Source organism: Siniperca chuatsi, linkage group LG18 (assembly GCF_020085105.1).
Source record: "Siniperca chuatsi isolate FFG_IHB_CAS linkage group LG18, ASM2008510v1, whole genome shotgun sequence".
Taxonomy (NCBI): domain Eukaryota; kingdom Metazoa; phylum Chordata; class Actinopteri; order Centrarchiformes; family Sinipercidae; genus Siniperca; species Siniperca chuatsi.
In genome coordinates this window covers 3,674,570-3,689,124 of record NC_058059.1, presented here as the reverse complement: position 1 = coordinate 3,689,124, position 14,555 = coordinate 3,674,570, and the positions used below count along the sequence as shown (strand labels likewise).

Genomic DNA, 14,555 nt, shown 5'->3' with positions numbered 1-14,555 from the left:
ACGTTTGCATATAAATATTTTTTTTTATATCAAAAGTAACGACACCATGAACAAGTTACAAATTGTTAAAACTATTAACAGATATCAACATTTCCTGAGTCACCAGGGAAATCTGCAGGCAGTGAAACTGGAAAGACAATACAAGGGCACACCACTCAACAGCCCTGTAGGACTGGTTTCACATCTCACCCACTCCACACAATACAGCCTTTAAAAAGCTTAAACAGGGTTTAAAACATATACGCAGTATGTATGTTAATCTCTAGTGTACCCCCCAAAATTATGCATTTGTAGAAAACATGCACTGGAACCAAATTAAAAACAAGATTAAAGGGTATAAAAAAAGTTTTACAAATTCATGACAGTCTGTATTTTTATCACTTCATCATTTTTATCACTTCATCATTTTCCTGAGAGACAGTAGAGTTCAACCTTTAGCTGTGTGCACACAGGTTCAGGTTCTGTAGTAACACTGATTTTAAAAACTCCAGTGTTAAATAGTTGAGCACATGGAGTCACTTTGGTAAATACTGAAGTTTCCACTAAAAAAAGAATCAGTCAATATCAAGCCGTCCACATGGCTGGCTGGTACTGCGTCGAGGGCAGGCTTAGGGTGGAGCTTCAGTGGCCTGTTGGGAAAAGAATATAAAGCTGTTATGTCTTAACACACCCAAACTAAAAGGAGGAACAGTTCAACCAGACATTTTACACCCTTGATGCCACCACACCCCGTGACTACAAATGGAGAGAGAGAAGAGGTTGAGAGGTCCAACATCATGAATCTCCTCTACCTTGTATGTCTGGGTTGCTGGGTGGCGGTGAGATATCTGGCACTTATGAGAGTAAAGGGGGTCAGTGGTCCCACAGCTCATAGTGGGGCCACTGTTGTGTACAGAGCTGTGGGGTCTCGAGCTAATGTGCTCTGATCTGGCCACGATGACCTGCCTGGACTCATCTAACAGCTGCTGCAGAGAACAGCTGGACAGAGGATCGTCGCCCTGGTAAGAGAAGGAAAGAAGCGATCAGCAGGCTGTTAAAGGAATAGTTTTGGGAAATACGCTCATTTGCTTACTTGCCAGGAGTGAGATGAGAACATTGATACCACTCTCGTTTCTGTTTGTTAAATATGAAGCTACAGCAAGCAGCTGGTTAGCTTAGCTTAGCATAAAGACTGGAAACAGGGGGAAACAGCTAGCCTGGCTGTCCAAAGGTAAAAAAAAATAAATCCATGTACCAGCACCTCTAGAGTAAAAACAACCAGCAACCAGCAGAGACTCCAGGACATCACTGCTCCCAGCCAAGAAATAGTTTGACACATAACCTCCCATTAAACCACAACGTGACGTTTTTACATTTTGGTTAAGGATTAAACAAAAAAGAAGTTTTCTAGCAAACCAGAAGACAAACAGCAGGTAGCAAATGTTCTAGCATAATTTATTACATAGATCAATAGTTGAAATATGATTATTTGCTTTCTTGCCAAGAGTGAGATGAGAAGATTGATACGACTCTCACATCTGTACGGTAAATATGAAGCTCCAGCCAGGAGACAGTTAGCTTAGCAATAGTCCGACACATAAACCCTGTAAAACTGCAACTTGTCGTTTTTGTATTTTTGTTTAGACAAACAAGATATAAAGTGTTAATCAGTGAGCTTTAGAGGTGCTGGTAGGTGGATTTTGTTACCTTTGGACAGAGCCAGGCTAGCTGTTTCCAGTCTTTATGCTAAGCTAAGCTAACTGGGTGCTGGCTATAGCTTCAAATCTAACGTACAGAAATGAGAGTGGTATCAATCTTCTTATCTAACTCTCTGCAAGAAAGGGAATAAGCATATTTCTCAAAATACTATTCCTATAATACAATTTTACATGCTGATATACACTGTGTGAGCATGAGTACTTTATATTGACTTATACAGAAAACAAGTACTTGTCTTTGATGTATTAAGTTACAGCCCTGTTCTTAATATGAGGCACCATTTCATGTCTTACATCCATCCAATGTGTTGAGAAGACTCCCAGGTCACCGTTGACTGTGCCTTGCAGATTGGCTGCCGTCAGAGTGGCAGCATCATGTAAAGGTCTTGAGTTCTTCACTCTGAGTGATGCAGGTGACCGGTTGTCCAGACAGCAACATCTTAGCTCATCCTGACTGAGACACAAACAAACCATTCAGATCAATACTACTCATCTCTGTTACATTTAATACATGCACCAAGAGTATGTGCTACATTACAGCTTGATGTGGGTCTTATCAGCGTCATTTCTTACCAGGTGCAGCTGTGGATCTGCTGTGCTCTGTGATGAAGTCTTAAAGTCTTCTATTCAGTTATTCAGTGTACAAATTGTTGTGTCAGTGGCAGCCATTATGGATGGATTAACCATCTGTTTGATGGTAATATGTCTTGGGAGAAGATGTCTCTATCTTTACTGTGTCTACAGTAATCCTCTTTTCAGACTGGAGTAATAGGCTAATAGTAACAGCCTGCTCACTATAAGGGTTTAACATGAATCTGACACTGCTTGTCTTTGGATTAAATAGTGACAATTTACCTGTATTAACTATAAGATTAGTATAGCATTACTTAGTAACCATGGAGTTACTATAAAGTTATTACAGTAGATACAGAAAGGAACATAAATCCCTCTTAGCCATGAATTCCAGTCCTGTCAACATGATTTTTGATTTTAGGCTGAACTATCTCTTTAACTTTTCAGCACTAAGAAAGTAAGTCCCATGAAGCATTATCAAATTAGACTGTCCACGTCATCTCCAATATTGAATCTCCAGAGTAACAAGACTAAGAGTCTACAGCCATGTTAGCGGCTCTGTGAGGATGTAAACACAGCGGTGCTTTGAGCTAAATGCTAACATGCTCACAATGGCAACATGCTAATGTTTTTTAAGGTATGTTTTACCTTGTTCACCATTTTAGTTTAGGTTAGCATGATAATACTTGCTAATTAGCACTAAACACAAAGTACAGCTGAGGCTGATGGGAATGTCATTAGTTTTGCAGGTATATGAACATAATACAAATGAACATTTTGACCCGATGATGGCGCTAGAGGAAAAGTCAGGGGATCACCAAAGTCTAGGATCCATCGACTGGGTATCATGAATGTCTGTAAAAAAAAATTTCATGACAATCCATGCAGTGGTTATTGAGATACTTCAGTCAGGCACAAAGTGGTGGACTGACCGACCAACATTGCCACCCCTAGAGACACAACGATAAGAATGGCTAAAAACAACATTGTAGCTATACACTGATTTTATATTCACTGACTGAAAATTAAATTACATAAACACAAATCTATATCGTTCCTGATGTGTGATTCTGAATTACGTGTATTGACTGTTTCCTTCTGTGAAAAGTCAGCTGAGGTGACTTTGCTGTTTTTTTCCCTCCCTCAGTTAAGTGTACTGCATGTTCATTAATCAATACAAGTACTCTCACACTTTGTTTATTTGCTCTAAAATGCATGTCGTCCTTAGCTGAACCTCTTTGTCAGTTTCTGTCTCCTCTGCTTCTCGACTGTCTGCTCGGTCCTGGTGTTTTGTGGAGGTTCAGTGAGTTTTTAAATCAGAGAGCTGATCTTGGCCAGGAGGAGCTATCGTTTGGTTTTCTTGAGTTCAGGCAGCTGTTGTCTGTTGTGCACCGCCTGGACTGTGTGTCAGTATCTTTACTTGTGTCAAATGAGCTGTCTATACCTGCTGAGCGTCATTAGATTGCGAACGTGTGGGAGAGCCAAGTATTCAGAATCTGGATGTGCTCTGATTTTCTCTTGATCCTCGTCGTCTGTGTAGCCTGAGGGAATGAGTGGAGCTGTTGTGGAGTTCAAGGTCAGATCAGAAAGTGTTACATCGCTGGCTTCAGGGACAAGTGTAGGTGTATGCTCCGTGCTTTCAACTAGTCCATGTTTCTCTGTTATCGTCAGGGGATCTTCATTAATTTGGGCTCTGAATCCTGGCTGCATGAAGACTGGTCTTTTCTATCTGTGCCCACAAGGTTCACTGCCTGGAACAGTAGCTTCTCTACAGCCACAAAATATGAAAACAAATTAAGAACCCATACCCTACATCATGCATTAACTTTTTTTTTCCTAGCCGTGTTTTCCATGCACACTATTCACCTGCCAGGTAATCCCTGACTGGTCTTCTCTCTCACGGTTTCACGGGCACTTTCCAGGTTCAACTGCAAAAGCTGCAGGTCATTCCGCTGATTCTCACACACCTGTAAAAACCACACACAAACAGCATTACGTGTATTGATTTATTACATACCTGCCGACACTTCCGTTTTTCTCGGGTTTCTCCCGTATTTCAAGGCCGTCTGTGTATTCTGTGTATTACTCCCGTGCAATATTTAGTTTTCCTATGTTAGTTTTTCCTATTTATGGATACTGATATTATATACCTCCATTACTGCTGTGCAATATCTTAATAATCTCAATAAGATACACTTAACTCGACAGTACATGCACCACTACTTATTACTTATATTATTACATTGTATTATTATACTGTAGTATCATCATCAACCGGTAAACCCACTTGGTACTTCACACTTATTTTATTTTATACTTATACCCACCTGGTACTTAATTTATTTTCTGACCTGTTTTTATAGTGTTTTTATAGTGTATTGTTTTATATTTTTTGCTAGTACTTTCTCCTGTGTGCACTGACGTAAAGGCGAGCTGCTGTAACAGGATCAATAAAGTATTTCTGATATTTCTGATCTCCCGGCGCCCTCCCTTTTCGTTGTTTCTCCCGGGAAACTCCCAAATGTTTGGCTGACGTCGCCTAAGTTGCCAGATCGTCTATGAAACACAATCCACACACTACATACAATTTCAACCCATCTGTTACCGCAACCTGACCACCCACACCCTGATCCAAGGGGCGTGTCCACAGCTGCTCTCTGAGGGCCAGCTAAGTTAAATTAGCTATTGTCAAATGTCAGGTCAGGGCAGGACAGCCCCCTCCCCCCAAAAAAACCTCTAGCATTTTGAAACCTAAATGTTGGCAGGTATGTTATTATTATTTATGTATTGATTTGTAAGATACAAACTATCCAACACTTAAAGTCAGTGGAACAGCAGTTAGAGCGTATTTATCTTTTTTAATGGGCAAGGTATAGTTACCAGAGAGATATGGAGCTGTAGAGGACTGTTGGCCTCCACCTACACCTCTGCACCTCCCGCGTTAGATCACGAAGCGGACGAGGGAGATATGAATAGATTAAACCTCAAACGCATTCTTTGGAAATGTAAATACAGTTTTTGCCAACTGAGATCCAGACACACACCTCTGACCCATGACATCACTCTGCTAGCTACTACAATTGGATTAGTGTATGTATATAACCCAGAGTTAAAGATCAGAGAAAAGAAAAGAACCATGACATAACCCTAATTGTGATTTAACTAAAAAGTTATACTTTTATATATAACTAAAAGTGATTATACACAACGTCTTGTCACTATTGCGTGGTTTAAACAAGAATGGACATGACAGTGACCCAGAGCCACGGTAAAGAGACTGCAGGAACACTCTGAGGTATGCTGCCAAACCAGAAAGGCGCCTCTGACGCCTGTGTGAGCAGGAGGAATGAGGAACGACGTATTCCCTAAGCTAATTCATACGTGTTGCTGGTTGTTCATTTTCTAGCCATGTTGTGAAGCTGAGGGAAAGCTTTTGTTGGACTTTTTTTTATTTTTTATAACCCTCTGTGAGGCATTACATTTTAGACACTGTACCTGTCGTAGGCAGCGGAGCTCTGACATGGTGCGTTCCTGTTTGGAGCGAGCCAGTTCTAGCAGCTCATCTTTCCAGCTGTCTCCCTCCCCTGGTGAAAAACATCAAATGCTGCACTTATCTCAGCAGTAACAATTCTTTTTCAGGCTGGGAGGTGTCTGAAAACAGCTGCTGCATAGAGCAAAATTAAGAAAAGTAGACTGCAGAGATAAAACGGGATTACCCTCATCGTACATCTATAATTCTTAAGACAAACATGGTCATTATCTCCATATATCCCTGCTACGGAATCTAATACTGGCTCCAATTTCACTGCACCCACCAACTACTGTATGGTACAGTTTAGTGCTGAATTGATTAGTCTGTTAATCAATCAACAATTCTAATAATCAATTAATCGTTGTACTCTTTCATCAATAATAAAATGCCAAATATTCTGTTTCAAGCTTCTCAACTGTGAGTAGTGCTGGGAATTAATGATTGGGATCTTTTTTTCTATTACTATTTTCTGACATTTTATAGACTAAATAATTAATCTGAAAAATAATAAACTGATTAATTTGATAATGAAATGAATTCTTAGCGACAGCCCTAGTATAATTTAAATGATGAACAGCTTTTATCTGGATAAATTCTATGTTATTTTTGCCATCACTAAAATGTGTTGTGTTGATTTTCGCAGTGTATATATATAACTTTATTTAACCAGCAAAGGGCCACACAGATTAAAAATCAGCAGCACCACATAGAATATAAAACATAGAGGTTACAAAACACATATAACTTAAAATGAATCCAATAAAATATGTAGAGAATAATCAAGGATCACAAAACACACAAGATTGGTAAAATAACATCAATAAATATACCACAGCAAGTAATATAAAAACAAATATGCAGTGGATTAAAATTCGTAGGAAACATCAAATGGATAAATCAAATCCTACAACAGATAACACTGATGATGACAATGTATCCTATTTCAACCAAATAAATATTTTATGAAACGACAGCTAGAGAATGGATTTGTTGTGCTGTAGTTTAACGTACCTGACAAGGCCAGATCTCTGCGAAGCAGCTGGAGCTCCTGTTTGAGACGGATGATCTCCTCCCTCTGGGTGCTGCTCTGTGTTACCTGCTGCTGCAGCTCCTCTACAACCACAGTATGACACAGGAGAGAATAAGACATGTTTAGCTGAAATGATTAGTCACTTAAAGTGGTCATATCATGCTTTTTGGCTTTTCCCCTTTCCTTTATTGTGTTATATATCTTTTTTTGTGCATGTAATAGGTTTGCAAAGTGAAAAAGCCCAAAGGGAGTTACCCTCTTCCACAGAAAACTCTGCTCCTGAAAACAGCTCACTTGTAGTCCAGCCTTTACTTCCGTAACGTATCTACATCACTATGTAACAGGGTCATAATGCACGAATTGAGCAGTTTCCATAAGTACACCTAAATATGAAATTAAAATAACGTTAGATATCCTCCAGGCAGTCAATGGGCGTAAAGTTGTTAACTGTGATGTAGAGACAGTGCACAGTTAATACGTTATGTATGAAAGATAAATTAGTTACAGATTAATAAATTACCACTCTAAAACATCTTGCTCCAGTCTCGGTTGTGAAGCTGGTTCGGGTTGTTCTGCCTGTGTTTCGGGATCAGACTCAGGTTCGAACATGTACGGCTGAACCGAAGCCATAGCTACCGGCTGAAACGGCTTTGTTTTGGATCACAATGTCCTACCTTGCTCGTCAGGACCCGCCCTACTCTGCTTCTGATTGGCTGATCCTTACCTAGGTACAGCGCATGTGCAACTCCCAACTAAACTGGACTGTGCTAAGAACACTCAAGCTGTTTACAGGAAGGGCCAGAGCCGCCTCTATTTCCTGAGGAGGCTGAGGTCCTTCAACATCTGCCAGACAATGCTGAGTCTGTGGTGGCCAGTGCTATCCTGTATGCTGTTGCATGCTGGGGCAGCAGGCTGAGGGTAGCGGACGCTAACAGACTCAACAAACTGATCCGTAAGGCCGGTGACATTGTGGGGGTGGAGCTGGACTCTCTGGCGGTGGTGTCAGAGAGGAGGATGCTGGCCAAACTACACGCCATCTCCGACAGTGTTTCCCACCCGCTCCATGACGTGCTGGTCAAACAAAGGAGCACCTTCAGCAGAAGACTCATCCCCCCACAATGCACCACAGAGCCCCACAGGAAGTCATTCCTGCCTGTGGCTATCAAACTCTTTAACTCCTCCCTCTAAGTGTCAGTCTGTATGAGCCTAAGTCATTAAACTGGACATTGATCATTAACATCGCTGCAATACTTGAAATATTGTTCAATATTCTCTGTTTAATACTCCTGTGCAATATGCTCTGTTTTCTGTTTAATATTCCCTGTTTATTGATATTTATTCATACTTATATTACTGCTGTGCAATATCCACTGTCTAATAATCTGGTTAATCTGCTACACTTGAAAGTACTCATTATTGCACTATTACTTATATTATTACATTGTATTATACCGTACTATACTTAACCTGTAAATCCATTTTGGTACTTACACTTATTTTAGCTTTTATACTTATATCCACTTTGTACTTAATTTATCTTAACTGTATTATAGTGTATTATATTTTGATTTGCTTAGTACTTCTATTCCTGTGTGCATTGATGTAATAGTGAGCAGCTGTAACAAAGAGTTTCCCCTCGAGGATCAATAAAGTATTTCTGATTCTGAACAAAGTTAGATGCCTCACTCAGAAGCTAAAATGGAGCGTTCAAGACACAGGGTGAAAAGAGGTGCTGCAGCAATGTGGAGTGTGAGAAAAAATTAGGGGTTTTGTGAAAATCAAAACCATGTTAACCAATTCTGGTACAACCCCGAAATAAAATTATGAACCTGAAAATGAGCATAATATGACCACATTAATGAATCCGTCAATCGACAGAAAAAAATCACGCATTCTCTAGTTCCAGCTTCTCAAATGTGCAGATTTGCTGCTTTTCTTTGTCATATTTAATAGTAAACTGAACATTGTTGACTTTTGGGCTGTTGGTCAGAGAAAAAAAGCCATCTGAAGACATCACCCTGTCCTCTGGGTAATTATAATGATTTTTACACTACTCTGTCATGAGACAAAGCGATTAATCAAGACGCAGACCTTTATTGCATCTCTCTCTCCCCCTCATTTCTTGTCATCTCTCTACTGTCTATAATAACGGCTTAAAATGCCCAAAAAATACTTGATTTATTTAAAAACACACTGTATACGTATGGAAATGAAATTTTACTCACATACCTTTAAGGTGTGTGATCTCATGCTTGGCCTCTCTGTAACGGCGTTTGTTTTCCTCTAAGTCTCTCAGGAGTTTGCTTTCCTGTGAGCGACTCTCTGTAAGCGATGTCTCCAGATCTCGTAGGCGCCCTGTGAGGTTGACTATATGACCCGAGGCCTCAGTCACATCTTTGTCCTGATGGGGAAAAAAATCACATTAACCAACTAGCAGAATATCAGAAAATCATACAACTTAACTTAATGCTAATCAATATTTATGGAAGTAACAAAGAAATACTGGTCTACTACTGTACCTTTAGTTTAAGCATGGAACTCAGTTCTTCCTCCCTGACCTGCAGAGAGCCGACCTGCGTGGACAGAGCCATGACCGTGGTGTTGAGGCTCTGGTTCCTCTCCTAAGAGACACCACAGACACTTAAACGTAAAAGCAGAGATACCAAGTCCTGCTTTACAAGACTGTTTTCTATTGAGTATGAAATGTATGAGATGAATGAGTACCTTAAGCAGTACACTTAATGTTTAATAATTAATTCTTATCCTCCTACATACAAAGATACCTATTACAAGCCTATGTTTGTAGTAAAATCACCAAATGTGGATTAAAGGTCCAGTGTGGAGGATTTAGTGGCATCTAGCGGTGAAACTGCAGTTTGCAACCGTTTGAATACCGCTCGCCTCACCCTCCCCTTCCAAGTGTGTAGGAGAAACTACGGTGGCCACGAAAAACATGAACAGCCCAATCTAGAGCCAAGCGTTTGGTTTGTCTGAGCTACTGTAGAAACATGGCGGTGCAACATGGCGACCTCTGTGGAAGAGGACCGCTCCCTCTGTAGATATAAACTGCTTATTCTAAGGTAATGAAAACACAACGATTCTTATTTTCAGGTGATTATACACTAATGAAAACATACTTATGAATATTATGTTCCATTTCTGCCAATAGCTCCTCCTAAATGTTGCACACTGGAACTTTAAACGGCTGCTGAAAATAGTCCCCAACAAATGCACTATTTCCTCCTATATGAATAACATTTGCTAAAAACTACAGTGTCCAGCTGTTTTTGGAAATCAAACTATACATTTGTGACTAGTATTCAAAGTAGAAAAATGTGTATCTTCAGTAGGAACCAACGGACTTGAGGCTGAGTACCAGAGACAGGGTGGGGTAGTCGGGAAGTACTGAAAGACAGACTAACACATAGTTGGTTTTGTTTTTTTTACGGGATTTTTTTGACAATTAAAAAAAAAAGAAAAAAAAAAGAATATTTTCAGCCTTATCCTCTAACTATCACCATTAAAATATTCTGATAAATCCCATAGTGAGCAGTCCTGGTGCTATTCTTAGGCCTCATTTCAACAATTTTATAGAGAATATAAACGTGTAATAATGTTATAATGGTACCTCAAAGTCTTCACATTTTTGGCTGATGTGCTGCTGTTTCTGTTCAAGCTCGCAGAGCTGCTGTCGGGCTACGCTGAGCTCCTTTTGGACCTCCTCCTCCCTGGTTTCCACCACCCACACACGTTTAGTCAGGACTCGGATCACCTCATTACGCTTCTGCAACTCATCTGCACAAACAACAACAAAAAGAAATCACTGTCATATGGCTATGTGACGTGAGGGCACCCAGCTGAAATAATGGACAGACTAGAGCTAAAACTATTAGTCGACTGGAATAAATGCCAAACATTCTCTGGTCCCATCTTTGGTTTTTGGACTGTTGGTAAGTTAACACATGGAATTTGAAGCCGCCTTCAATTGGGAAATTTTCGCTATTTTCTAAAAGTTTATATAAAACAATGAATCTATTAATCAAGAAAATAATCAGCAGATTAATCGATAATGAAAATAATTGTTAGTTGCAGCCCTACAATAGACAAACACAAGCAAAACATCTATTCGTGATTTATCATTCAGCATAATTTGCAGTTTTGATGCTTAAACGTGGAAGGCAGAAATGGTCAAGGAGAACTGGATCTGTATCAAAATCAAGGAAGATATCCTCGTGGTCTCTGTGTCCTCACCATCCAAACGGCCACACCTCTGCTCCAAGGCGAGCACTCTCTGGCGGTCTTGCTCCCAGGCATGAAGCTGCTTATGATGGGAGGCAGCCATCGTGTTCAGCTCCCTGTCCCGGTCCTTCAGCTCAGCCATCAGCAGCTGGAGCTCCCTCCTCTGCCTCTGGATGGTGGAGCCACTCGGGTCATTCACCGGAAACTTTTGCAAAGCACACAGAGAGACGCATAAAGCTAATATCACCATATCATAGCCTATTTGTAGTATTAGCAATAGTGCTGAAACAATTAGTCAAGTGATAGATAATATATCAACAATAATTTTGATAATTGATTAATTGTTTAAAGTAATTTTTTAAGGCAAAGATTACGAAAATTCACTGGTTCCAGCTTCTAAAATGTGAATATTTGCCAGTTTCCTTTGTCTTTATGATGCACAACTAAATAACTTTGAGTTTTGTCAGTTAGGGATGTAGGAAGTTACAATGGGCATCTTTCACTATTTTCTAACATTTTATAGACCAAACAATTAATTGATTATTTGAGAAAACAATCAGCAGACTAATCGATAAGGAAAATAATCATTAGTTGCACCCTTAATTAGCAACATAAGCAAGGATATTTTACATTTGTTGGCAAAAACAATGCAATTTCAGTAAACTATGTAAAACATTAAACCGTATATATATATAAAAATCTGTTCTTGCAATTATCACAGAGTTGACTCAACTTTTGGTGGATAGGTATTTGACTGCCATTTCCATACTGCCACTATTTGTCTGTTTTCATATTATGGCAACTACGGATAATTCTGAATAACAAGGCCAGAGTTAATACTGTTAACTCTACTTAAACTCTTTAAAAATGCCACCACTGCCAGACATTGGTAATGTTACATGTTTAACAGGTCATATTTTTGTGTGACACAATTTTAGTTAAGTGAAAAGATTAGTCTATTAATTGATCAACAGAGGAATGACTGCAACAGTTGTTGTTGTTTTTTGTCTTTGGGTTATGGAGTGTTGTTCAGACAGAGCAAGAATTCTGAAGATGCCACCTTGGGCATTTATTACTATTTTATAGATGATTAATCTTGAAAATAATCGCCATCTTAATTGAAATCTAAAATGATTGTTAACTGCAGCTGCAATATTACAAAAGAAGGCCTCCGTCATTTCTGTCCCTAACTATTCAGATGATGTTCTGCTTGATGTGCTTGTCTTTTAAAATGTCAGAAAATAGTGAAAAATCACAATTTCCCAAATCCATCCATCCACAGTTTTGTTCAACCAACAGTCCAAAACCCAAGTTCCACAGTTTGGAAAAATCATGACCCTAATATTTCCTAAAAGTAGTTTGTGAATGCATTGCTCTTTTTACAGCTGACTCTGTCAGATATGGCGGAGCTTGCAAGCATTGATCTCACCTCAGCGTCCTGCGAGCTGGGGGGACAGAGGGTGTCTGCAGGGATGGGAGGTGTACTTGTGGCCCACTGATTTGCTGAGCAGTCCATCTTGAAGCTGGTTAGGAGCGAGGGTTGGCTAGCATCTAGTGAAGCACCACCATTTTTCTGAAAAGTTGCATATATATACACATAAAAATCAGACAATATGAATGCACGGCTTTTAACATTTATTCTATAAGTGGATTTAACAGAAATGTAACAGACCATTTTAACTGGAGTGCTGTGCCAGAGCTCAGCTGAAGTATCTGAAACAAAGTCAAAGTGGATGTTGGATAGTTGAAACTTCCCCTTATACATTTCAAGCAAAGGGCTTTAATGTGATTGTTGTTGTAAAGACAATAATGGTGGGAATGTTTACCATTTGACCAGGAGAAACAGGCTGAGGCTTTTCTAAAAGCTCTTCCATTCGAGGGAGACAGTCTTTTCCCTTCGTCCATCACATCATAACAGTTACCCACTAATATTACACCCAATTCCTCCGTGCTTTTTCTCCAGCAACCCCCTGTGTTATGTCACCTTCATTGGTGTTGTTTTGAGCTTGTTGTGGGCATCTTCTGGGGGGCATGCCAGTCAGCTAGCTTGAGTTAGTAAGGCTAACGTTAACTTACCGCCTCTGTAAGTAACTCTAAAGTTAACTAAAACTAACACAACATAGGCTAAACAACGTCAGCGCTTATGTAATTTAACAATACGCTCCAAAACTAATTTAAATATCGTTAGGTGAATATAAAAATGTCTCTAGAAAACTTAAATTGCTAGCTAACGTTAGCATCTAGGAGAGTTTAACTTTTGAACGTAAATGAGTTGGGGAGAAAAAAAAAAGGATTCGACAATGACGTCACGCCAACGGACATCCCGTAATTCTTTTCTAAATATTTTTACTGAATTCCCAAAAATAAAATAATATAACTGAGAGTATGATGGGTGTCACAAGAGCTTCTTTCCTAGGCACATGAACGTCGTTTTGGAGAACTCCAAAGTTAGCCAAATTAATTTCTCACTTCCGTACGTCTTGGCTTTACCTTGAAATACTCAGCCTAGGAAGGATACAAGATGCCCTCAAGTCAGCAGATTTTCAACATAAAAGCACAAAGTTTTAAAAAGCACAGCAAAAGTACAAATATTGTTTTTTTTACTGTCATAAATCTTGAAAAGTAAAACTGAAAATAGGAAATATGATTTTGTCCAGAAGGGCAGTCACTCAGAATATCATTTAAAACTCAACTGGAATCAAATCGCATTAAATAATGAATATATTTTCTTCAACATTCATATGATTAAATTGAATGTTTAAATGTACGGTAATGTCTAGATGTGGTTGTAAATACTTCTCACCCTCCCAAACCTTAACGGTACAATATTTTCTGCTCTTACTATCACTAATTAGTAGTGAGTAACTAAGTGTATTTACTCAAGTAATATACTTATGCACTCTCTATTTCCATTTTATGCTATTATATGTCTACTCCACTACATTTTGGAGGCGAATATTGTACTTTTTACTCCACTATATTTATTTGACAGCTTTAGTTACTAGTCACTTTGCTAACTCAGATTGTTAATACAAAATATGAATCAACTAATGAATGATGATACATTATTAGAGATTAAGCTACCCAGCAGTTTATCAAGTAGCCGGAATTAGCCCCACCTTTACCAGCTGCAACATTAGTGACGCTTCCTAATTTCCTCTTAATTTGGTCTATAAATGTCAGAAAGTAATAAAAATAAAATGCCCATCCTAATTCAGGTGATGTCATCAAATTGCTTGATGGATCAATGCAAAAGCTTAGGATACTCAGTTCACAATTTACTAGGTAATGTTTTGCATTTTTGTCAGAAAAACGATGATGAACGATCAAATGATTGTCAAAATAGTTGCCGATTATTCTTTTTTAAGCTCTGCAGTGAAATTAAATTCTGCTTCTGCAGGCAATTTTATAGGAGTTTTATTTGGATTTAATTTTCATTTTTACTTACATGACTTATATCATGAATTAGGCCTAATTCTAAAAT

The 14,555-nt window shown here is 39.0% G+C and overlaps 1 protein-coding gene across 2 annotated transcripts; it reads right to left on the bottom strand.

Annotated features, from left to right (window-relative positions):
* Positions 1 to 3: 3 nt before the first annotated feature.
* On the bottom strand, positions 4 to 13,528 carry ccdc62 (coiled-coil domain containing 62). 2 transcript variants are annotated; one of them, XM_044174190.1, is made up of 13 exons: positions 12,898 to 13,524; positions 12,744 to 12,784; positions 12,501 to 12,644; positions 11,084 to 11,276; positions 10,461 to 10,627; positions 9,352 to 9,453; positions 9,062 to 9,233; positions 6,814 to 6,915; positions 5,766 to 5,854; positions 4,137 to 4,237; positions 1,992 to 2,151; positions 792 to 998; positions 4 to 629 (listed from the first exon to the last, which is right to left on the bottom strand). In XM_044174190.1, exons 1-13 carry the CDS (start codon positions 12,974 to 12,976, stop codon positions 609 to 611), a joined length of 1,578 nt encoding a protein of 525 aa, XP_044030125.1. In that variant the 5' UTR covers positions 12,977 to 13,524; the 3' UTR covers positions 4 to 608. The 2 variants fall into 2 exon arrangements, with proteins under 2 accessions (XP_044030125.1, XP_044030126.1); XM_044174191.1 differs by lacking the exons at positions 4 to 629; positions 792 to 998; positions 1,992 to 2,151 and adding an exon at positions 3,257 to 4,038 and having other exon boundaries at positions 12,898 to 13,528.
* Between the last annotated feature and the right edge of the window lie 1,027 nt (positions 13,529 to 14,555).

Bases quoted from the DNA above. Each gene is read 5' to 3' on its own strand.
- ccdc62 (XM_044174190.1), bottom strand. From the start codon at position 12,976: ATGGACGAAGGGAAAAGACTGTCTCCCTCGAATGGAAGAGCTTTTAGA. The intron at 12,785-12,897 runs GTAAACATTCCC...ACTTTGTTTCAG, and splicing joins CTGTTTCTCCTGGTCAAATG to ATACTTCAGCTGAGCTCTGG. The intron at 9,234-9,351 runs GTACAGTAGTAG...TTTCCCCATCAG, and splicing joins GTTCCATGCTTAAACTAAAG to GACAAAGATGTGACTGAGGC.